The sequence below is a fragment of the Oncorhynchus masou genome, chromosome 5 (genome assembly GCF_036934945.1).
Source record: "Oncorhynchus masou masou isolate Uvic2021 chromosome 5, UVic_Omas_1.1, whole genome shotgun sequence".
Taxonomy (NCBI): domain Eukaryota; kingdom Metazoa; phylum Chordata; class Actinopteri; order Salmoniformes; family Salmonidae; genus Oncorhynchus; species Oncorhynchus masou.
Window position 1 is genome coordinate 7,659,020 of NC_088216.1, and position 25,180 is coordinate 7,684,199.

The following is a 25,180-nucleotide window of genomic DNA, read 5'->3' on the forward strand; positions in this document are numbered from 1 at the left end:
AACTAAATAGGTCCCTAATACATCACTGTAAAACTGTATACAATGTATATCTGTGTTGGTTTCATTTTATAATATGACAACTGTTAGCATTTCTAGATAGAACTGAGAATACAATCTGTTGACCTCTTGTTATGTCACTGTGTTTCAGGTGTTCAGGGTCAGAGATGCAACAGAGTGACTTACACCAAGAGGAGAATCTGTGTCTTGAAGGGGTCAACAGTGGACATATCCTGTACTTATGTTGGTTATTATTCCACCACATCATCATTCTGGTTTAGAAGTGATAAGTCGACCCCTGAAGACCTAACCACTGACCCAGGGTATGCAGGTCGTGTGGAGTATACTGGAACATACAGAGGTCCCTTCACCCTGAGAATCACAGATCTGAGAGAGGGGGACTCAGCTGAGTATCGCTTCACTTTTAAAACAAACAACATTGAATGGGGTCATAGTTTCCCAGGAACAATTCTGTCTGTCACAGGTAATACTACACTGTATGATACAACTGTAAACCATAATGAATTACAGGATGAATAAATTGACCATCCTGTTGACACAGAGGTGTATGTGGTTTTATACATATTGTTTCAGGTCTGCAGGTGAAGGTGACTCCTGCTGCAGAGGGACAGAAGACACTGACCTGTATCACCACCTGTACTCTGACTGACAACCCCACCTACATCTGGTACAAGAACGGACAACATCTAGATGAGAGCACCTCCCCCCAGTACAAAGACTCAGTCTCCAGCAACTATGAAGACAGTTACTCCTGTGCTGTAAAAGGCCATGAGGATCTCCACTCTCCTGCAGTGTGTGAGTATGAATGAAACTAGTATTTTATGTGGTATCATTTGGAACAAATAAGAATGGTTTTACTTTCTCTGTCAATATTCCTAACTCGATATATTGGAATGATAAACAGTTTTATAGATCTATGTCAATATATATATTGTTTATTATTCAAAATGAACCTGTCCAATACATCTATAACATTGAGTCTCATTATGGTTTCAGGAATTGATCAGCTACATTTTGTTTCAGGTGTTGTGGGTGAGAGCTGTATGAATGTGACTTACACCCATCAGAGTATCTGTGCTTTGAAAGGGTCAACAGTGGACATATCCTGCTTTTACACACATCCCAGTTGGCATAACGTCACAGAAGTGTCCTGGTTCAACAAATGGGAGTCTGGTGTAGAACTAAAGACCTCAGCCTGAACCCAGAGTATGCAGATCGTGTGGAATACCATCGACAAACAGAGAAGGACTCCACCCTGAGAATCACAGACCTGAGAGAGAGTGACTCAACTCAGTACAAGTTCAGATTTACAACTGATGAGGCAAGATGGGGAAACAGCTTCCTGGAACAACTCTGACTGTCACAGGTAACATACCACATTATAACGTTTTGAAGGGTCATAATGTTAATAATTTACTGAACCATATACTCTTTTTTGCTCTCCTTTAATTCAGGTTCTCAGGTGGAGGTGACTCCTAAATGGAGTTCAGAGTCAAAGACACTGTCCTGTAGCACCACCTGTACTCTGAGTAACCCCAACACCATCTATATCTGGTACAAGAACGGACAACATCTAGATGAGAGCACCTCCCCCCAGTACAAATACTCAGTCTACACTAACAGTAAAGACAGCTACTCCTGTGCTGTAAAAGGCCATGAGGATCTCCGCTCTCCTGCAGTGTGTGAGTGTTTCTTTAATTAACAATACTATACAACCTGTGTGTATTGGTTTCACTTTGTCATTTGAGAACGTTTAGCATTTCTAGAAAGAACTGAGGACACAATCCAGTTGTCCTCTTGTTATTTTACTGTGTTTCAGGTGTTCAGGGTCAGAGCTGCTACAGAGTGACTTACACCAAGAGGACAATCTGTGTCTTGAAGGGGTCAACAGTGGACATTTCCTGTACTTATGTTGGTTATTATTCCACCACATCATCATTCTGGTTTAGAAGTGATAAGTCGACCCCTGAAGACCTAACCACTGACCCAGGGTATGCAGGTCGTGTGGAGTACACTGGAACATACAGAGGTCCCTTCACCCTGAGAATCACAGATCTGAGAGAGGGGGACTCAGCTGAGTATCGCTTCACTTTTAAAACAGACAACTTTGAATGGGGTCATAGTTTCCCAGGAACAACTCTGTCTGTCGCAGGTAATACTACACTGTATGATACAACTGTAAATCATATTGAATTACAGGATAAATATATTAACCATCCTGTTAACACAGAGGTGTATGTGGTTTTATACATATTGTTTCAGGTCTGCAGGTGAAGGTGACTCCTGCTGCAGAGGGACAGAAGACACTGACCTGTATCACCACCTGTACTCTGACTGACAACCCCACCTACATCTGGTACAAGAACGGACAACGTGTAGATGAGCCCACTTCCCAACAATACTCTAGTAATGCCCTAGTAGTGTTGGGTCATTCTGTGGACAGTTACTCCTGTGCTGTAGAACACCATGAGGTCATGTCATAGATGTATGCATGTCTATATTTAGAATGTTCAGTACCTCAGACACTTGAAGAATAGTTTAGTAGACTAAAGTCCTAATCCTAAAGTATCTCTAAATGTATTATTGTTCATGTTTTGTGTAAGTGATAGTTTTAGATAGTTCTCTGACTTTAGATATATATATTTTTTAGACATGACGTCATTTGAGGTAGTATACAACAGTCCTAAACCCCAACTTCTGCTTTACTAGATGCTCCAAAGAACACCTCAGTGTCAGTCAGTCCCTCTGGTGAAATAGTGGAGGGCAGTTCAGTGACTCTGACCTGCAGCAGTGATGCCAACCCACCTGTGGACAAATACACCTGGTACAAGAAGAATGGAGCTTCACTGAAGGGATCTGAAAACACCTTCCTCATCACCAACATTAACTCTGAGGACAGAGGAGAATACTACTGTGAGGCTGAGAGTATATATGGGAGTCTCAACTCTTCTTCTGTGTCTGTGGACATTCAATGTAAATACACTTAACCTTGTCTTCTTTTGATCAGATAATCACACATATTTAAAGTAATATTTAACTTATTTCAATCACAAGTGTAAGTTCCATGATGCTCCTCATGTAAAGCTCTATGTATGAACAATGTGTTACATATTGTCCACCAGATGGCCCAAAGAACACCTCAGTTCTGACTACAGCTGTAGGAATCATAGTGGTTGTTCTGGTTCTCATCCTCTGTTTCTCCGGCTTCATGTGGTTCAGGTGAGTTTTTTGTTGTTTTTATTTCACTTTAGAAGATGAATTAATGAATTAATAGATTAATGCATTTATAAAACAGGAAGAGGGCCTCCAATTCTCCCTCTGTCACAAGAGACACAGCAGACGATGGACAGGTGAGTCTGATGGAATCAGAAGGAGACTGTGATGACTGTATTCTTTGTGGAACATTTCCACTCCTCATGTTGTCTGTCCTCTCTCTCCATCAGGGAGACTCTAGTCCAGTGTATGGCAATATCTCAGGCATGGCAATGAACCCTACTGCAGCACAGACAGCTACAAGAGATGACCAGGATGATGTTCTCTACGCCAGCGTCCACTTCTCTGGCTCCAAAAACCAGGAAGTGCTTCTGTACTCCACCGTTCAAGTGCCTCAACCCCAGAAAGAGGATGAGGATGTCCAGTACGCTGCTCTGAAATTCAACCTCCCCAGTGCTGCCACCCGGTGAGCATATTCTGCATTAAGGCCATTCATATGCTGCTGTTTATTGTAGGAGATGTCATCAACAAGCAAAACAATTGACCCCTAGTGAACACTATGAAGCCAAACTATGAACCCAACAATGGACATCTCAGGACAGTTACTATGACATGTCTATAATGAGGGAGAGATGTGATGATGGTTTTGAGGAACTGTTCTTATGTTCCAAATGGCACCCTATTCCCTATTTAGTGCACTACTTTAGACAGAGCCCTTATAGGGTGACACCATTTGGGACACTGTCTTTGTTTCATTTTTGTTTCTCTACTTCAGACCCGCAGCAGCACAAGCAGCTGAGGAGGACTCCTCTGTTCTCTACAGTACAGTCAATAAACCCTGAACCAGGAAGACCTGAACACAACAAACCCAGAACCAAGAAGACCTGAACGCAACAAACCCAGAACCAAGAAGACCTGAACACAACAAACCCAGAACCAAGAAGACCTGAACACAACAAACCCAGAACCAAGAAGACCCGAACACAACAAACCCAGAACCAAGAAGACCTGAACACAACAAACCCAGAACCAAGAAGACCTGAACACAACAAACCCAGAACCAAGAAGACCCGAACACAACAAACCCAGAACCAAGAAGACCTGAACACAACAAACCCAGAACCAAGAAGACCTGAACACAACAAACCCAGAACCAAGAAGACCTGAACACAACAAGCCCAGAACCAAGAAGACCTGAACACAACAAACCCAGAACCAAGAAGACCTGAACGCAACAAACCCAGAACCAAGAAGACCTGAACACAACAAACCCAGAACCAAGAAGACCTGAAAACAACAAACCCAGAATCAAGAAGACCTGAACACAACAAACCCAGAATCAAGAAGACCTGAACACAACAAACCCAGAACCAAGAAGACCTGAACGCAACAAACCCAGAACCAAGAAGACCTGAAAACAACAAACCCAGAATCAAGAAGACCTGAAAACAACAAACCCAGAACCAAGAAGACCTGAACACAACAAGTTTGACAATAACCTTGAATATCAGGACCTGTATATCTAAACTAAGTGATATAATGCCTATGGAGGTGTGGAATATTGACCAGGCGGTTTGAGCCCTGAATGCTGATTAGCTGACAGGCGTGGTATACCAGACCGTATACCATGGGTATTAACATTTGTATTTACTGGTCTAAGTACATTGGTAACCAGTTAAAAATAAGGCACCTCGGGGTTTGAGGTGCATCCAAGCACTCCGCGTTGCATTGTGCATAAGAACAGCCCTTAGCGGTAGTATATTGGCCATATACCACACCTCCTCAGGCCTTATTGCTTAAGTTTATAATGGCAACAAGGTACTTCAGGGGTTTGTGGTATATGACCAACATACTGTTCCACGGCTTATTTTAAACTGGTTAACAACATAAATAGAACAGTAAACAAGTATTTTTACGTCATACCCGTGGTATATTGTCTGATATACAGGATAGACTTCTGAAATGCTGTTTCAGCCAATCAGCATCCAGGGCCAAAACTACCCAGTTTATAATAGTATTTAATAATATATGCCATCTAGTAGGCACTTTTATCCAAGTCATTACAGTCATGTTTGAAAACACATTTCGTATGGGAAGTCCCAGCAGGAATTGAACCCATGCACCATGCTGTACCAACTGAGCCACAGGACGACTCTATTCACACTTAGAGTAGGAGTTCTGATCTAGGGTCAGTTATGACTCTGAAACAATGATGAATTAGAAAGGGACCTTAACATTTTTCATATATATTTTACGTTGAAAAATATTGTATTTCTGACGTAGGCAACCTCCATTTATATCTTACAGTGCATTCGGAAAGTATTCAGACCCCTTGACTTTTTCCACATGTTGTGATGTTTCTAACTTTTGCTCAAATTGATGAAATAGTTCTCTCCTCATCAATCAACACACTAAACTCATAATGCTAAAGCAAAAAATGTTTTTAGACAATTTTGCAAATGTATAAATACAAAAAAACTGCAATATCACATTTACATAAGTTTTCAGACCCTTTAATCAGTACTTTGTCAAAGCACCTTTGGCAGCGATTACAGCCTCGAGTATTCTTGGGTATGACGCTACAAGCGTGGCACACCTGTATTTGGGGAATTTCTCCCATTCTTATCGCCAGATCCTCTCAAGCTTGGTCGTGTTGGATGGGGAGCGTCGCTGAACAGATATTTCCAGGTCTCTTCAGGGATGTTCGATCAGGTTCAAGTCCGGGCTCTGGCTGGGCCACTCAAGGACATTGAGATTTCTCCCGAAGCAACTCCTGCTTTGTCTTGGCTGTGTGCTTAGGGTCCTTGTCCTATCGGAAGGTTGAACCTTCACCCCAATCTGAGGCCCTGAGCCCTCTGGAGCTGGTTTTCGTCAAGGATCTCTCTGTACTTTTCTCCATTCATCTTTCCCTCGATCCTGACTAGTCTCCCAGTCCCTGCCGCTGAAAAATATCCCCACAGCATGATGCTGCCACCACCATGCTTTAACGTAGGGATGGTGCCAGGTTTCCTCCAGGCGCGATGCTTGGCATTCAGGTTTCATCAGACCAGATAATCTTGTTTCTCATGGTCTGAGAGTCTTTAGCTGTCCTTCTTGAAGGCTCTCATCTCCACAGAGGAACTCTGGAGTTCTGTCAGAGTGAACATTGGGTTCTTGGTCACCTCGCTGACCAAGGCCCTTCTCCCCCGATTGATCAGTTTGGCCAGACGGCCAGCTCTAGGAAGAGTCATGGTGGTTCCAAACGTCTTCTATTTAAGAATGATGGAGGCCACTGTTTTCTTGGACATTAAAAAATACAGAAATGTTTTGGTACCCTTCCCCAGATCTGTGCCTCAGCACAATCCTGTCTCGGAGTTCTAGAGACAAATCCTTCGACCTCATTATTTTTGCTCTGACATGCACTGCAAACTCTGGGACCTTGTAGACAGGTGTGTGCCTTTCCAAATCATGTCCAATTAATTGAATTTATTACAGGTGGACTCCAATTAAGTTGTAGAAACATCTCAAGGATGATTAATAGAAACAGGATGCAGCTGAGTTCAATTTCGAGTCTCAAAGCAAAAGGTCTGAACACTTATCTAAATAAGGTATTTCTGTTTTTTAGTTTTAATACATTTTGTGTTTTGCCATTATGGGGATAGTGTGGTATATTTTTATTTAATCTATTTTAGAATAAGGCTGTAACATATCAACATTTGAAAAAAGTCAAGGGGTCTGAATACTTTCCCAATGCATTGTATTTAATTCTATATTTTTTATGTTATGTTTCTGAAACAATCATCAAACTTGTGAGACTTTTGCCTCAACGTCCAGGAAAGAGTTCTGCTTGATGCAATGTTTCTTATTGCTTTTATCAAATGTTCTTTTTTGTAAACTGTGTTGTGACATTTAAAAAAATAGACTTTTAAGAATGAACTTCATTGTCATTGTTTTTACCTTGTTATAACAGAATCTTCAGTGGAGAGAAAGTGAAACGCTTTCAAAATCACACCTCTTGTACTTTACACTACATACAGTAACTACAAATAAGACATTTACATTAGTTTGTATAGCAATAGTGGTTCATTCATCTTCATCATCATCATCATGTCTGTACAAAAACTACACAGACACTTTCAGAAGGAGCAATGTCCAGCACCTAGACACACAACCAGTTACATTAAATATTATTCATTGTCATTTTTAAAACACACAACATGACATAACATCTATGTTTGGAGTGTGGAGGGTAATTCAGTCAGTGATGGCATTCCAATCCAGAACACTGAGAGATAGAACATTCTGGAATGTCGATGATTGACAATAATATATCTGACAGTTAACGAGTTCAGACCAGGCAGTGAGATTATTGCCTGATATAAGAATGACAGTCCACCATTTTGTCCAACTGGTAGTAAGAGAATGACAGTCCACCATTTTGTCCAACTGGTAGTTAGAGAATGACGGTCCACCATTTTGTCCAACTGGTAGTTAGAGAATGACAGTCCACCATTTTGTCCAACTGGTAGTTAGAGAATGACAGTCCACCATTTTGTCCAACTGGTAGTTAGAGAATGACAGTCCACCATTTTGTCCAACTAGTAGTTAGAGAATACATTACATCACTGTTAAGTATACTGTATGTTTACGCACATTAAAATATCCTGTTAGCCATACATAGTCTAATATAGCATGTTATCCATACATAGTCTAATATAGCATGTTATACATACATAGTCTAATGTAGCATGTTATCCATACATAGTCTAATATAGCATGTTATACATACATAGTTTATTGTAGCCTGTTGTCAAAACATCGTATAATGTAACCTGTTATGCATATATGGTCTAATGTAGCCTGTTATCCATATATAGTCTAATGTAGCCTGTTATCCATATATAGTCTAATGTAGCATGTTATCCATATATAGTCTAATGTAGCATGTTATCCATATATAGTCTAATGTAGCCTGTTATCCATATATAGTCTAATGTAGCATGTTATCCATATATAGTCTAGTGTAGCCTGTTACCCATATATAGTCTAATGTAGCCTGTTATCCATATATAGTCTAAAGTAGCCTGTTACCCATATATAGTCTAATGTAGCCTGTTATCCATATATAGTCTAATGTAGCCTGTTATCCATAGTCTAATGTAGCCTGTTATCCATATATAGTCTAATGTAGCCTGTTATCCATAGTCTAATGTAGCATGTTATCCATATATAGTCTAATGTAGCCTGTTATCCATATATAGTCTAATGTAGCATGTTATCCATATATAGTCTAATGTAGCCTGTTATCCATATATATTCCAATGTAGCATGTTATCCATATATAGTCTAATGTAGCCTGTTATCCATATATAGTCTAATGTAGCCTGTTATCCATATATAGTCTAATGTAGCCTGTTATCCATTGTCTAATGTAGCATGTTATCCATATATAGTCTAATGTAGCCTGTTATCCATACATAGTCTAATGTAGTCTGTTATCCATATATAGTTGAATGTAGCATGTTATCCATATATAGTCTAGTGTAGCCTGTTATCATGTCCAGTCCAAAAATGTGCGTCCTCCCTAATTTTAAATGTGCCTGTCTGTCTGCCTGCCTGCCTGCCTGCCTGCCTCCCTCCCTCCCTCCCTCCCTCCCTCCCTCCCTCCCTCCCTCCCTCCCTCCCTCCCTCCCTCCCTCCCTCCCTCCCTCCCTCCCTCCCTCCCTCCCTCCCTCCCTCCCTCCCTCCCTCCCTCCACTACCACACCACAGTGTAGCATGTTATCCATAGAATATACAGACTGCACTACCAGACCTCACCACAGGGGGCATAGAATATACAGAATGCACTACCAGACCTCACCACAGGGGGCATATTATAAATAGACTGCACTACCAGACCCCACCGCAGGGGGCATAGTATATACAGACTGCACTACCAGACCCCACCGCAGGGGGCATAGTATATACAGACTGCACTACCAGACCCCACACAGGGAGCATAGCCATTATTTCTGATTTAACCAAAACACGAGAATAAAGAAATACATTCTGTACATCTAACATTGATTTATTGTGAGGTTTAGCTACAATGTTTCTGGAGGGGAGGGCATCTCCTACCCCTCATGACTCCAGTAGTGGACCTCTCCTCCCCTCATGACTCCAGTGGTGGACCTCTCCTCCCCTCAGGACTCCAGTGGTGGAACTCTCCGCTCTTCTGGACTCCAGTAGTGGACCTCTCCTCCCCTCTGGAATCCAGTGGTGGACCTCTCCTCCCCTCAGGACTCCAGTGGTGGACCTCTCCTCCCCTCATGACTCCAGTGGTGGACCTCTCCTACCCTTGTGACTCCAGTGGACATCTCCTCCCCTCAGGACCCCAGTGGTGGACATCTCCTCCCATGAGGATTCCAGTAGTGGACATCTCCTCCCATGATGATTCCAGTAGTGGACATCTCCTCCCATGATGATTCCAGTAGTGGACATCTCCTCCCATGAGGATTCCAGTAGTGGACATCTCCTCCCATGAGGATTCCAGTAGTGGACATCTCCTCCCATGATGATTCCAGTAGTGGACATCTCCTCCCATGAGGATTCCAGTAGTGGACATCTCCTCCCATGATGATTCCAGTAGTGGACATCTCCTCCCATGAGGATTCCAGTAGTGGACATCTCCTCCCATGATGATTCCAGTAGTGGACATCTCCTCCCCTCAGGACTCCAGTGGTGGACATCTCCTCCCATGAGGATTCCAGTAGTGGACATCTCCTCCCATGATGATTCCAGTAGTGGACATCTGCTCCGATGATGATTCCAGTAGTGGACATCTCCTCCCATGAGGATTCCAGTAGTGGACATCTCCTCCCCTCATGACTCCAGTAGTGGACATCTTCTCCCATGTTGATTCCTGTAGTGGACATCTCCTCCCATGATGATTCCAGTAGTGGACATCTCCTCCCCTCATGACTCCAGTAGTGGACATCTCCTCCCATGAGGATTCCAGTAGTGGACATCTCCTCCCATGATGATTCCAGTAGTGGACATCTCCTCCCCTCATGACTCCAGTGGTGGACCTCTCCTCCCCTCAGGACTCCAGTGGTGGAACTCTCCTCTCTTCTGGACTCCAGTGTCTCCTCAGGACTCCAGTGGTGGACCTCTCCTTCTCTCATAACTCCAGTGATGGACAAGTCCTCCCATCAGGACTCCAGTGGTGGACATCTTCTCCCATGAGGATTCCAGTAGTGGACATCTCCTCCCATGATGATTCCAGTAGTGGACATCTCCTCCCATGATGATTCCAGTAGTGGACATCTCCTCCCATGATGATTCAAGTAGTGGACATCTCCTCCCATGAGGATTCCAGTAGTGGATATCTCCTCCCCTCAGGACTCCAGTGGTGGACATCTCCTCCCATGAGGATTCCAGTAGTGGACATCTCCTCCCATGATGATTCCAGTAGTGGACATCTCCTCCCATGAGGATTCCAGTAGTGGACATCTCCTCCCCTCAGGACTCCAGTAGTGGACATCTCCTCACATGATGATTCCAGTAGTGGACATCTCCTCCCATGAGGATTCCAGTAGTGGACATCTCCTCCCCTCAGGACTCCAGTAGTGGACATCTCCTCCCATGATGATTCCAGTAGTGGACATCTCCTCCCAAGAGGATTCCAGTAGTGGACATCTCCTCCCATGAGGATTCCAGTAGTGGATATCTCCTCCCCTCAGGACTCCTGGAACCTTCAGTACCAGCTGATGAGGAGTGATGGGAATGGGTCACATTTTGTCTCTTGTAAAACATGTAGGTCCAAATGCAACTACAGTATTCTGACTTTAGACCATTTTCTATTTAGATACAGTAACATCCCTTATGTGACATGCTGTTGCTGCATGTTAATGGCCTGACTAGGCTACTTTAAAATGTGTCAACCACAGAACTCACACATAGGCTACGCCTGCTTCTACTAACACTTACAGTAGACTACTTCTTGTTTCCACGCAGTGACAGTAAGTTGACTAACTGTTCAAGACCTTTCCCCTTCACTTCACTCTGTAAGTACACTTGACAATATCTTGAAATATAGTTTTAGTTTTGCTGTTTTTAGCCAAACATCACATGACTTCCTGTATCTTTGTACTTGGTGGTTTATTTTGAACTGTGTTTTGGTTGTTACATCAGGGCCTGTATTCATAAAGTGTCTCAGACGGTCCATATAATTATGATCTAAAAGGCTAAACTGATCCCAGATCAGCTCTCCTACTCTGATACACTTTGTGAATACAAACCCTGGACTGTGGTTTCATGTGTTTAGTTTAGTTCAGTTTATTCAGTGGCATGTTTAAAGCATGATTAGTAGAGTTTGCCAGTAATACCCAGATGCATTTCTGCCGAAAGGGGGACGGATCTCAATTCTATAGGGTCGTTTTCACTGTCATAGTATAACAGGGTGAGGAAAACGTGTGTGATGTGATGTTTCTGTCCATGTGTGTGTGTGTAAATGTATTTTTACATATTAATCTGATTGTTAGATATACAGTCTCCAAAATTATTGCCACACTTGACAAATACTGAGCGACGCTGTGTGCTACAAACGACGGGATGTACATTGTTCATGTGGTTTCACAAGACGTGTGCCTGCTGTTTTAAGAGCACTGAGAGCAAAACAATTGCTGTGGAGACATTTTGAAAATGGCCTCAAGTAAGAGTGACAGTAAGATTAAGAGTGATTGAGTGGATGCTTCGTAAGAGCTTTAGGAGTAGTATTAACATGAGACACAGTGATGGTGGGTTGTGTTTAGGAGTAGTATTAACATGAGAAACAATGATGGTGGGTTGTGTTTAGGAGTAGTATTAACATGAGACACAGTGATGGAGGGTTGTGTTTAGGAGTAGTATTAACATGAGACACAGTGATGGTGGGTTGTGGTTAGGAGTAGTATTAACATGAGACACAGTGATGGTGGGTTGTGTTTTGGAGTAGTATTAACATGAGACACAGTGATGGTGGGTTGTGTTTAGGAGTAGTATTAACATGAGACAGTGATGGTGGGTTGTGTTTAGGAGTAGAATTAACATGAGACACAGTGATGGTGGGTTGTGTTTAGGAGTAGTATTAACATGAGACACAGTGATGGTGGGTTGTGTTTAGGAGTAGTATTAACAAGAGGCACAGTGATGGTGGGTTGTGTATAGGAGTAGTATTAACATGAGACACAGTGATGGTGGGTTGTGTTTAGGAGTAGTATTAACATGAGACACAGTGATGGTGGGTTGTGTATAGGAGTAGTATTAACATGAGACACAGTGATGGTGGGTTGTGTTTAGGAGTAGTATTAACATGAGACACAGTGATGGAGGGTTGTGTTTAGGAGTAGTATTAACATGAGACACAGTGATGGTGGGTTGTGGTTAGGAGTAGTATTAACATGAGACACAGTGATGGTGGGTTGTGTTTTGGAGTAGTATTAACATGAGACACAGTGATGGTGGGTTGTGTATAGGAGTAGTATTAACATGAGACAGTGATGGTGGGTTGTGTTTAGGAGTAGAATTAACATGAGACACAGTGATGGTGGGTTGTGTTTAGGAGTAGTATTAACATGAGACACAGTGATGGTGGGTTGTGTTTAGGAGTAGTATTAACAAGAGGCACAGTGATGGTGGGTTGTGTATAGGAGTAGTATTAACATGAGACACAGTGATGGTGGGTTGTGTTTAGGAGTAGTATTAACATGAGACACAGTGATGGTGGGTTGTGTATAGGAGTAGTATTAACATGAGACACAGTGATGGTGGGTTGTGTTTAGGAGTAGTATTAACATGAGACACAGTGATGGTGGGTTGTGTTTTGGAGTAGTATTAACATGAGACACAGTGATGGTGGGTTGTGTATAGGAGTAGTATTAACATGAGACAGTGATGGTGGGTTGTGTTTAGGAGTAGAATTAACATGAGGCACAGTGATGGTGGGTTGTGTATAGGAGTAGTATTAACATGAGACACAGTGATGGTGGGTTGTGTTTAGGAGTAGTATTAACATGAGACACAGTGATGGTAGGTTGTGTTTAGGAGTAGCATTAACATGAGACACAGTGATGGTGGGTTGTGTTTAGGAGTAGTGTTAACATGAGACACAGTGATGGTGGGTTGTGTTTAGGAGTAGTATAAACATGAGACAGTGATGGTGGGTTGTGTTTAGGAGTAGTATTAACATGAGACAGTGATGGAGGGTTGTGTTTAGGAGTAGTGTTAACATGAGACACAGTGATGGTGTGTTGTTTTTAGGAGTAGTATTAACATGAGACACAGTGATGGTGGGTTGTGTTTAGGAGTAGTATTAACATGAGACACAGTGATGGTGGGTTGTGTTTAGGAGTAATATTAACATGAGACACAGTGATGGTGGGTTGTGTTTAGGAGTAGTGTTAACATGAGACACAGTGATGGAGGGTTGTGTTTAGGAGTAGTGTTAACATGAGACACAGTGATGGTGTGTTGTGTTTAGGAGTAGTATTAACATGAGACACAGTGATGGTGGGTTGTGTTTAGGAGTAGTATTAACATGAGACACAGTGATGGTGGGTTGTGTTTAGGAGTAGTATTAACATGAGACAGTGACGGTGGGTTGTGGTTTTGCTGGTTTAAATGCACACACTCAGTATCACTTTCCTGTTCTCCTTTCCTGTCTGTCCTCTCACAGGCCTCCTGAATCATATCAGACATCTATATATGCACATTACACTATTCAGAATATGTTCCTCTGTAGCTCAGTTGGTAGAACATGGCACCTGCAACGTTATGGGTTTCGTTCCTGGGACCACCCATAGGTAAAATATATGCACAAAGACTGTACATTGCTTTTGATAACTAAATGGCAATATTTATGGACAGCAGACTACAATAGACCACACAGTCAGTACAGCGGGCTGTGGTGATGTTCAATCATGCCTCTCCTAGATACAGCTTCTACCAGTACTGTACAACAGAGGAGGCTGGTATACAGGTGGATGGGATCATTATAATGGCTGGAATGACAGGAACATCATTCAATTTATTCCCATTACTTCCCAAATGAATGAGGACATCATGAGGACTGGAGGCTGCAGTAATGTTGAGATGCCAGTAGAACACTGAACCTTCAGTACCACTTTGATGCAGCCGATGAGGAGTGATGGTCATGGGTGTTTAAATGGAATGGGTTCTAATTGAATAACATCATGGAACTTTGACCTGTATATGCAGAACTCAGAAGGGCAAGGTAGGTCATTAAAATGTTAACGTTATAAATAGTATAGTCAACACATTGTTTACATGGTTCTGTATGTAGTATAAAAGACCACAGTGAAAATTGACACATTTTTTAAATAAAATAAATATCTGCCCAGACTTGTCTTTTACACAATTTCTGTTCTATTACAGTAACAGCCCTTTTCTGGCGTGTTGGTCTGGTTGTCGTGGATGTTAATGTCTTTAATAAACAGGAAGGACAGTTCTGCATCCACTACTTGTGTTCTGACTGCTTTTATAAGGTTTCAACACTTACTTCTTGTTTTCACTCACTACCAGACAGTTGACTCACTGTACAAGACCTCTCCTCTTCACTTCACTCTGTAACTACTCTTGACTATATCTTGAAATATAGTTATTGGTTATGTGTTTTCAGTCATTAGTCATATTCTTGAGGTTATTGTATCATTTTACTTCATGCTGTGTTTTGAGCTGTGTTTTGGTTGTTATATCAGGGCCAGTATTCATAAAGTGTCTCCCCCGGTGTGGTTGTGTGTTACGCAGTGGGTTTATCTGAGGGCCCTTTAGGACCAGACTGATAGGGAGGAGGGTTGACATCTATACTGATACGACATACTACAGATGGTGTGTGTGTTACGCAGTGGGTTTATCTGAGGGCCCTTTAGGACCAGACTGATAGGGAGGAGGGTTGACATCTATACTGTGTAGGATGTGTGTTTTAACTTTTCTACATATATTCTACATCCAATGCTGCTGCTCCAGTTTCAACTGTTCTGCCTGTGATTAGTATTATTTTACCATGCTGGTCATCTATGAACATTTGAACATCTTGGCCATGTTCTGTTATAATCTCCACCCGGCACAGCCAGAAGAGGACTGGCCACCCCACATAGCCTGGTTCCTCTTTAGGTTTCTTCCTAGGTTTTGGCCTTTCTAGGGAGTTTTTCCTAGCCACTGTGCTTCTACATCTGCATTGCTTGCTGTTTAGGGTTTTAGGCTGGGTTTCTGTTCAGCACGTTGAGATATCAGCTGTTGTAAGAAGGGCTGTATAAATACATTTGATTTGATTTGATATGATAACAACCAGCTCTCTAGACTTTAATACAGACTCCATGGGAGTTATGGGCTTCCCTACAGATGGTGTGTGTGTGTGTGTGTGTGTGTGTGTGTGTGTGTGTGTGTGTGTGTGTGTGTGTGTGTGTGTGTGTGTGTGTGTGTGTGTGTGTGTGTGTGTGTGTGTGTGTGTGTGTGTGAATGTGTGCGTGTGTGTGTGTGTGTGTGTGTGTGTGTGTGTGTGTGTGTGTGTGTGTGTGTGTGTGTGTGTGTGTGTGTGTGTGTGTGTGTGAATGTGTGCGTGTGTGAGTCACTTGCTGTTTAGACTCACAGCTTTAGGGTAGAAGCTATACTGAACCTGGTGGTCAGTCTTTAGGCTGCTGTACAACTTGACGGACTGTAGAGGATTGAACATTTATCCTCCTGTATTTGGGGATCTGATTGATGAACTTGATGTTTATGATGTTGATGTTGATTATAGTGACGATGATGATGATGATAATGACTATTGTATATATTAGGAGTTTATTTTTGCATCATACAACATATTATCTTAAGAAGACAGATGTAGACAGACATGCAACACATCACACACATTACATACATACAAAGTGCAGTAGACTTACAGACAGACAGTATTCACATAGACAACCATGTAGCACAATACAACACAACACAATATGAGCCTGGTTCATTTTCAGTAATGAGGCCCTGTACCCCATTTACAGTTTCTACTTCAATGTATCAGGTGGAGTTATTCACCAGCTATAGAGTGAGTTGTTGTTTATGTTTCTAAGACTGCAGGGTGAGAGATGCAACAATGGCCTTGAGAACAGCAGGAAGTGTGTTGGTGGTCTTTCTCTGGTCTGTAGCAGGTATGGTCTCATTCATATCTTTAAGTTGCCTTGTTTATCGATCTACAGATATTTCTAAAAGCATAACCATTTTTATGTTCTACTGTCGACACATTTGGCGTCCCCACTTCACTTTAAACAGTTATCTTTCACACCTCACTGAGTGAAGCTTATCTGTGGTTTCCATTCACACTCAACTCAGCAACTATGGAACAAAGTGTTAGTGTGAGTCACAAGACCTTGAACTTAATGTAACGTCCTTGTGATGTCTAACTGTGTTTCAGTGGTACTGAGTCAGAATGGCTGTAGTGTTACATACACCACTCAGAGTATCTGTACCTTGAAGGGGTCAACAGTGGAGATGTCCTGCTCTTACACATATCCCAGAGGTAAAGTCACAACAACACTCTGGTTCACTAAATGGGGGACTGGTGTAGAACCTGAAGATCTAGGTCAGGACCCAGAGTATGCAGGTCGTCTGGTGTATCAAGGAGATAAGAAGAAAGACTGTACCCTGAGACTCACAGACCTGAGAGAGAGAGACTCAGCTACGTACAGGTTCAGATTTATAACAGATCAGACCGGAGGGAAATATTCTGGAAGTCCTGGAGTCACTCTGTCTGTAACAGGTACAGTAACATGCTTTATACTGCTAGTCTGTTGAATTAATATCTACTGTCCATTTAGGTCTAGAAATTGGATTTGTATATATGAAACAGATTTGAGAATGAAATGAGTTTGAGAATGTCTTGCATCATGTGATTAAACTATAGAACAGGTGATGCAGGGTTTAATGCTGTGATCTACTCCAGCTCTGCAGGTGAAGGTGACTTATTCAAGCTGGCAAAATCAGGTGACAATTACCTGTATCACCACCTGTACTCTGAGTAACCCCAACCCCACCTACATCTGGTATAAGAACGGACAACGTCTAGATGAGAGCACCTCCCCCCAGTACAAAGACTCAGTCTCCAGTAACAGTAAAGACAGCTACTCCTGTGCTGTAAAAGGCCATGAGGCTCTCCACTCTCCTGCAGTGTGTGAGTGTTTCTTTAACTAACAATACTGTACAACCTGTGTGTGTGTTGGTTTCACTTTGTCATATGAGAACTGTTAGCATTTCTAGATAGAACTGAGAATATAATCCAGTTGACCTCTTGTTATGTCACTGTGTTTCAGGTATTCAGGGTCAGAGCTGCAACAGAGTGACTTACACCAAGAGGAGAATCTGTGTCTTGAAGGGGTCAACAGTGGACATATCCTGTACTTATGTTGGTTATTATTCCACCACATCATCATTCTGGTTTAGAAGTGATAAGTCGACCCCTGAAGACCTAACCACTGACCCAGGGTATGCAGGTCGTGTGAAGTACCCTGACAAAGAGACACGGAGAAACGAAGGTCCCTCCACCCTGAGAATCTCAGATCTGAGAGAGGACGACTCAGCTGAGTATCGCTTCACTTTTAAAACAGAAGACTTTGAATGGGGTCATAGTTTCCCAGGAACAACTCTGTCTGTCACAGGTAATACTACACTGTATAATACAACTGTAAATCATAATGAATTACAGGATAAATATATTAACCATCCTGTTAACACAGAGGTGTATGTGGTTTTATACATTTTGTTTCAGGTCTGCAGGTGAAGGTGACTCCTGCTGCAGAGGGACAGAAGACACTGACCTGTAGCACCACCTGTACTCTGACTGACAACCCCACCTACATCTGGTACAAGAACGGACAACATCTAGATGAGAGCACCTCCCCCCAGTACAAAGACTCAGTCTCCAGTAACTATGAAGACAGTTACTCCTGTGCTGTAAAAGGCCATGAGGATCTCCTCTCTCCTGCAGTGTGTGAGTGTGAATCTAATATGGAATCTAATACAGCAAGTATACAGAATGTTTGTACTACGTCCTGTTGGTCTCAAAGTGTAATTTGATGGGGCTTTTATGAAAATATCTGAAAATACTGTATAATGTACTCATGAGATTCCATTATATTGCAGGTGTCCAGGGTAAGGACTGCAACAGAGTGACTTACACCAAGAGGAGAATCTGTGCCTTGAAAGGGTCAACAGTGGACATATCCTGCTCTTACACATATCCCAGTTATCATGAGATCAAACAAGCTTTCTGGTTTACTAAATGGTCTGGTATGGAGGCTGAAGATCTGAGCTCAGTGCCAGGGTATGAGGGTCATATAGAGTACCTTGGGGATAAGGAGAGTGACTGTACCCTGAGAATCACAGACCTGAGATTGAGTGACTCTGCTGGGTTCAGGTTCAGATTCATAACATCTGGAGGAAAGTTTTCTGGCTCACCTGTCTCCCTGACTGTCACAGGTAATCTGTCACTCATCTCACATCTATGACACATATCTAGACAGCTGTAATGTGAGTGTGGTATTGTATGTATGCTAATGCATATGATGTGTGTGCTTCAGTGTTTGCTGTGATTTTAGCTGTGCTTTTGTATGTAAGCTAATCAGAATGTTGTGTTTTAATCTGATTAAATTGGTTCTATTTAACCCAGGACTTCCTGGGAAACAGTGGAAAATATTCCGGAGTTGACTATCCTGACTAAATCCTTCAAATTCATTAAATGAATGACTGTAATGACCTTATGAAGGGCAGCTATACAGACACAAAGGAGGAGAATAATGATGTGGTTCCTTTTACTCTAGATGTTGTGTTGGAGATGGATCCTACATCTGTGTCAGAGGGGGAGAGAGTCACACTGAGATGTAGAACCAACTGTACACTGGACCCCATCACAGCCTACAGTTGGTATAAGAATGGACAGTCTCTACCAAACAGCAACACCTCCTCTCCTGTCTATATCCTGTTCTCAGTCAGCAGTGAGGATACAGGCAGATACTCCTGTTCTGTAGAAGGACATGAGGATCTCCCCTCTGCTGAAGAGACTCTCACTGTCACATGTAAGTACATGGGGTTTAACCCTTTAGTTTGGTATAATAACATTGTAGTGACAGATATTGGCTCCACATGATACTTGAATAGAGAATCTTCAATAAGAGGATGGAGCTAAAAGTCAGTGTGTGGAAAAGTACATTTGTGGAAAGTTTGTGTAATATTTTTTACCTGATCAAATTTAAATTATTTTTAAATCCACTGTATTATACATCAGATGGACCAAGGAACACCTCAGTGTCAGTCAGTCCCTCTGGTGAAATAGTGGAGGGCAGTTCAGTGACTCTGACCTGCAGCAGTGATGCCAACCCACCTGTGGACAAATACACCTGGTACAAGAAGAACGTAACCTCACCAAAAGCATCAGGACAGAGTTACAACATCACTAACATCATCTCTGAGGACAGAGGAGAATATTACTGTGAGGCCCAGAATGGAAGAGGATCTATGAACTCTACAGCTCTGATGATCATTGTAGCAGGTAAAGTTACATCTTCAATACAAAACTACATGTTTCAAGCTAATTTTAATCATTATGTTTTGGCTTATTACACCTTAGTTTATAACTATACATTGGGTTATAAGATCCCTTAACAAGTATTGCATTACTGTCCTGTATTATAGTTTATTTTTAGTTTATTATATAATGCCATGTTCTCATATCATCCATATTGTATTATAGGGAAACAAACCTCAGTTGTGACTGCAGCTGTAGGAATCATAGTGGTTGTTCTGGTTCTCATCCTCTGTCTCTCTGGACTCATGTTGTTCAGGTGAGTGAAGAAGGAAAACTGATATTTGTATTATTCTTTCACCTTAACACTCAGATTTGTTTAAATGTATCTTTTTATTTTGTTCATTATTTAAATGTAGCCCTCTGATTTGTTGTTAACTTCATTAATTTATTAATTTATTTATTCATTATTAATGTGCAAAACAGGAAGAAGGCCTCCAAACCCACCAACACAAGAGACACAGCAGATGATGGACAGGTGAGTCTGTTGGAATCAGAAGGAGACTGTGATGACTGTATTCTTTGTGGAACATTTCCACTCCTCATGTTGTCTGTCCTCTCTCTCCATCAGGGAGACTCTAGTCCAGTGTATGACAACATCTCAGACATGGCCATGACCTCTACTGCAGCACAGACAGCTGACACAGACAACCAGGATGATGTTCACTACGCCAGTGTCCACTTCTCTGGCTCCAAAAACCAGGAAATGCCTCTGTACTCCACCGTCCAGGTGCCTCAACCCCAGAAAGAGGATGAGGATGTCCAGTACGCTGCTCTGAAATTCAACCTCCCCAGTGCTGCCACCTGGTGAGCATATTCTGAATTAAGGTCATTCATATGCTGCAGTTTATTGTAGGAGATGTCATCAATGAGCAAAACAGTTGACCCTTAGTGAACACTATGAAGCCAAACTATGAACCCAACAATGGACATCTCAGGACAGTTACTATGACATGTCTATAATGAGGGATGTGATGTGATGATGGTTTTGAGGAACTGTTCTTCTGTTCCAAATGGCACCCTATTCCCTATTTAGTGCACTACTTTAGACAGAGCCCTATAGGGTGCCACCATTTGGGACGCTGTCTTTGTTTCATTTTTGTTTCTCTGCTTCAGACCCTCAGCAACACAAGCAGCTGAGGAGGACTCCTCTGTTCTCTACAGTACAGTCAACAAACCCTGAACCAAGAAGACCTGAACACAACAAACCCAGAACCAAGAAGACCTGAACACAACAAACCCAGAACCGAGAAGACCTGAACACAACAAACCCAGAACCAAGAAGACCTGAACACAACAAACCCAGAACCAAGAAGACCTGAACACAACAAACCCAGAACCAAGAAGACCTGAACACAACAAACCCAGAACCAAGAAGACCTGAACACAACAAACCCAGAACCAAGAAGACCTGAACACAACAAACCCAGAACCAAGAAGACCTGAAAACAACAAACCCAGAACCAAGAAGACCTGAACACAACAAACCCAGAACCAAGAAGACCTGAACACAACAAACCCAGAAAGAAGAAGACCTGAACACAACAAGTTTGACAAAAACCTTGTATATCTGGACCTGTATATCTAAACTAAGTGATATAATGCCTGTGGAGGTGTGGAATATTGACCATTATAAACTGGGTGGTTTGAGCCCTGAATGCTGATTAGCTGACAGGCGTGGTATACCAGACCGTATACCATGGGTATTAACATTTGTATTTACTGGTCTAAGTACATTGGTAACCAGTTTAAAATAAGGCACCTCGGGGTTTGTGGTGCATCCAAGCACTCCGCGTTGCATTGTGCATAAGAACAGCCCTTAGCGGTAGTATATTGGCCATATACCACACCTCCTCAGGCCTTATTGCTTCAGTTTATAATGACAACAAGGTACTTCAGGGGTTTGTGGTATATGACCAACATACTGTTCCACGGCTTATTTTAAACTGGTTGACAACATAAATAGAACAGTAAACAAGTATTTTTACGTCATACCCGTGGTATATTGTCTGATATACAGTATAGACTTCTGAAATGCTGTTTCAGCCAATCAGCATCCAGGGCCAAAACTACCCAGTTTATAATAGTATTTAATAATATATGCCATCGAGTAGACACTTTTATCCAAGTCATTAGTCATGTTTGAAAACACTTTTCGTATGGGAAGTCCCAGCAGGAATTGAACCCATGCACCATGCTGTACCAACTGAGCCACAGGACGACTCTATTCAAATGTAGAGTAGGAGTTCTGATCTAGGGTCAGTTATGACTCTGAAACAATGATGAATGTGGACCTTAATAAGGGACCTTAACATTTTTTATATATATTTTACGTTGAAAAAGATTGTATTTCTGACGTAGGCAACCTTGAGTTCCATTTATATCTTACAGTGCATTCGGAAAGTATTCAGACCCCTTGACTTTTTCCACATGTTGTGATGTTTCTAACTTTTGCTCAAATTGATGAAATAGTTCTCTCCTCATCAATCAACACACTAAACTCATAATGCTAAAGCAAAAAATGTTTTTAGACAATTTTGCAAATGAATAAATACAAAAAAACTGCAATATCACATTTACATAAGTTTTCAGACCCTTTAATCAGTACTTTGTCAAAGCACCTTTGGCAGCGATTACAGCCTCGAGTCTTCTTGGGTATGACGCTACAAGCGTGGCACACCTGTATTTGGGGAATTTCTCCCATTCTTATCGCCAGATCCTCTCAAGCTTGGTCGTGTTGGATGGGGAGCGTCGCTGAACAGATATTTCCAGGTCTCTCCAGGGATGTTCGATCAGGTTCAAGTCCGGGCTCTGGCTGGGCCACTCAAGGACATTGAGATTTCTCCCGAAGCAACTCCTGCTTTGTCTTGGCTGTGTGCTTAGGGTCCTTGTCCTATTGGAAGGTTGAACCTTCACCCCAGTCTGAGGCCCTGAGCCCTCTGGAGCTGGTTTTCGTCAAGGATCTCTCTGTACTTTTCTCCATTCATCTTTCCCTCGATCCTGACTAGTCTCCAAGTCCCTGCCGCTGAAAAATATCCCCACAGCACGATGCTGCCAACACCATGCTTTAACGTAGGGATGGTGCCAGGTTTCCTCCAGGCGCGATGCTTGGCATTCAGGTTTCATCAGACCAGATAATCTTGTTTCTCATGGTCTGAGAGTCTTTAGTTGCCTTTTGGCAACCTCCAAGCAGGTTTTCATGTGCCATTGGCTTCTGCTTCTGTCTGGCCACTCTACCATAAAGGCCTGATTGGTGGAGTGCTGCAGAGATGGCTGTCCTTCTTGAAGTCTCTCTCATCTCCACAGAGGAACTCTGGAGTTCTGTCAGAGTGAACATTGGGTTCTTGGTCACCTCGCTGACCAAGGCCCTTCTCCCCCGATTGATCAGATTGGCCAGGCGGCCAGCTCTAGGAAGAGTCTTGGTGGTTCCAAACGTCTTCTATTTAAGAATGATGGAGGCCACTGTTTTCTTGGACATTAAAAAATACAGAAATGTTTTGGTACCCTTCCCCAGATCTGTGCCTCAGCACAATCCTGTCTTGGAGTTCTAGAGACAAATCCTTCGACCTCATTATTTTTGCTCTGACATGCACTGCAAACTGTGGGACCTTGTAGACAGGTGTGTGCCTTTCCAAATCATATCCAATTAATTTAATTTACTACAGTTGGACTCCAATCAACTTGTAGAAACATCTCAAGGATGATTAATAGAAACAGGATGCAGCTGAGTTCAATTTCGAGTCTCAAATCAAAAGGTCTGAACACTTATCTAAATAATGTATTTCTGTTTTTTAGTTTTAATACATTTGAAAACCTTTCTAAAAACCTGTTTTTGTTTTGCCATTATGGGGACAGTGTGGTATATTTTTATTTAATCTATTTTGGAATAAGGCTGTAACATATCAACATTTGAAAAAAGTCAAGGGGTCTGAATACTTTCCCAATGCATTGTATATAATTCTATCTTTTTTATGTTATGTTTCTGAAACAATCATCAAACTTGTGAGACTTTTGCCTCAACGTCCAGGAAAGAGTTCTGCTTGATGCAATGTTTCTTAATGCTTTTATCAAATGTTCTTTTTTGTAAACTGTGTTGTTACATTTTTTTAAATAGACTTTTAAGAATAAACTTCATTGTCATTGTTTTTACCTTGTTATAACAGAATCTTCAGTGGAGAGAAAGTGAAACGCTTTCAAAATCACACCTCTTGTACTTTACACTACATACAGTAACTACAAATAAGACATTTACATTAGTTTGTATAGCAATAGTGGTTCATTCATCTTCATCATTATTATCATGTCGGTACAAAAACTACACAGACACTTTCAGAAGGAGCAATGTCCAGCACCTAGACACACAACCAGTTACATTAAATATTATTCATTGTCATTTTTAAAACACACAACATGACATAACATCTATGTTTGGAGTGTGGAGGGTAATTCAGTCAGTGATGGCATTCCAATCCAGAACACTGAGAGATAGAACATTCTGGAATGTTGATGATTGACAATAATATATCTGACAGTTAACAAGTTCAGACCAGGCAGTGAGATTATTGCCTGATATAAGAATGACAGTCCACCATTTTGTCCAACTGGTAGTAAGAGAATGACGGTCCACCATTTTGTCCAACTGGTAGTTAGAGAATGACAGTCCACCATTTTGTCCAACTGGTAGTTAGAGAATGACAGTCCACCATTTTGTCCAACTGGTAGTAAGAGAATGACGGTCCACCATTTTGTCCAACTGGTAGTTAGAGAATGACAGTCCACCATTTTGTCCAACTAGTAGTTAGAGAATACATTACATCACTGTTAAGTATACTGTATGTTTACATATACTGTATGTTTCCGCACATTAAAATATCCTGTTAGCCATACATAGTCTAATGTAGCATGTTATCCATACATAGTTTATTGTAGCCTGTTGTCAAAACATCGTATAATGTAACCTGTTATGCATATATGATCTAATGTAGCCTGTTATCCATATATAGTCTAAAGTAGCCTGTTATCCATATATAGTCTAATGTAGCATGTTATCCATACATAGTTTATTGTAGCCTGTTGTCAAAATATCGTATAATGTAACCTGTTATGCATATATGGTCTAAAGTATCCTGTTATCCATATATAGTCTAAAGTATCCTGTTATCCATATATAGTCTAATGTAGCATGTTATCCATATGTAGTCGAATGTAGCATGTTATCCATATATAGTCTAAAGTAGTCTGTTATCCATATATAGTCTAAAGTAGCCTGTTATCCATATATAGTCTAATGTAGCATGTTATCCATATATAGTCTAATGTAGCCTGTTATCCATATATAGTCTAAAGTAGCATGTTATCCATATATATAGTCTAA

General features: G+C 41.7%; 1 protein-coding gene and 1 pseudogene across 1 annotated transcript; both read left to right on the forward strand.

Annotated features, from left to right (window-relative positions):
- Positions 1 to 23,935, forward strand: part of LOC135532151 (B-cell receptor CD22-like) — a 38,136-nt pseudogene extending 14,201 nt beyond the window's left edge.
- On the forward strand, positions 2,012 to 7,123 carry LOC135525273 (vascular cell adhesion protein 1-like). The gene is made up of 7 exons (XM_064952988.1): positions 2,012 to 2,027; positions 2,281 to 2,424; positions 2,728 to 2,991; positions 3,141 to 3,237; positions 3,314 to 3,368; positions 3,462 to 3,697; positions 4,007 to 7,123. Exons 1-7 carry the CDS (start codon positions 2,012 to 2,014, stop codon positions 4,071 to 4,073), a joined length of 879 nt encoding a protein of 292 aa, XP_064809060.1. The 3' UTR covers positions 4,074 to 7,123.
- Positions 23,936 to 25,180: the final 1,245 nt, after the last annotated feature.

Bases quoted from the DNA above. Each gene is read 5' to 3' on its own strand.
- LOC135525273 (XM_064952988.1), top strand. The intron at 2,425-2,727 runs GTAATGCCCTAG...CTGCTTTACTAG, and splicing joins CACTTCCCAACAATACTCTA to ATGCTCCAAAGAACACCTCA. The intron at 3,238-3,313 runs GTGAGTTTTTTG...TTTATAAAACAG, and splicing joins TCCGGCTTCATGTGGTTCAG to GAAGAGGGCCTCCAATTCTC.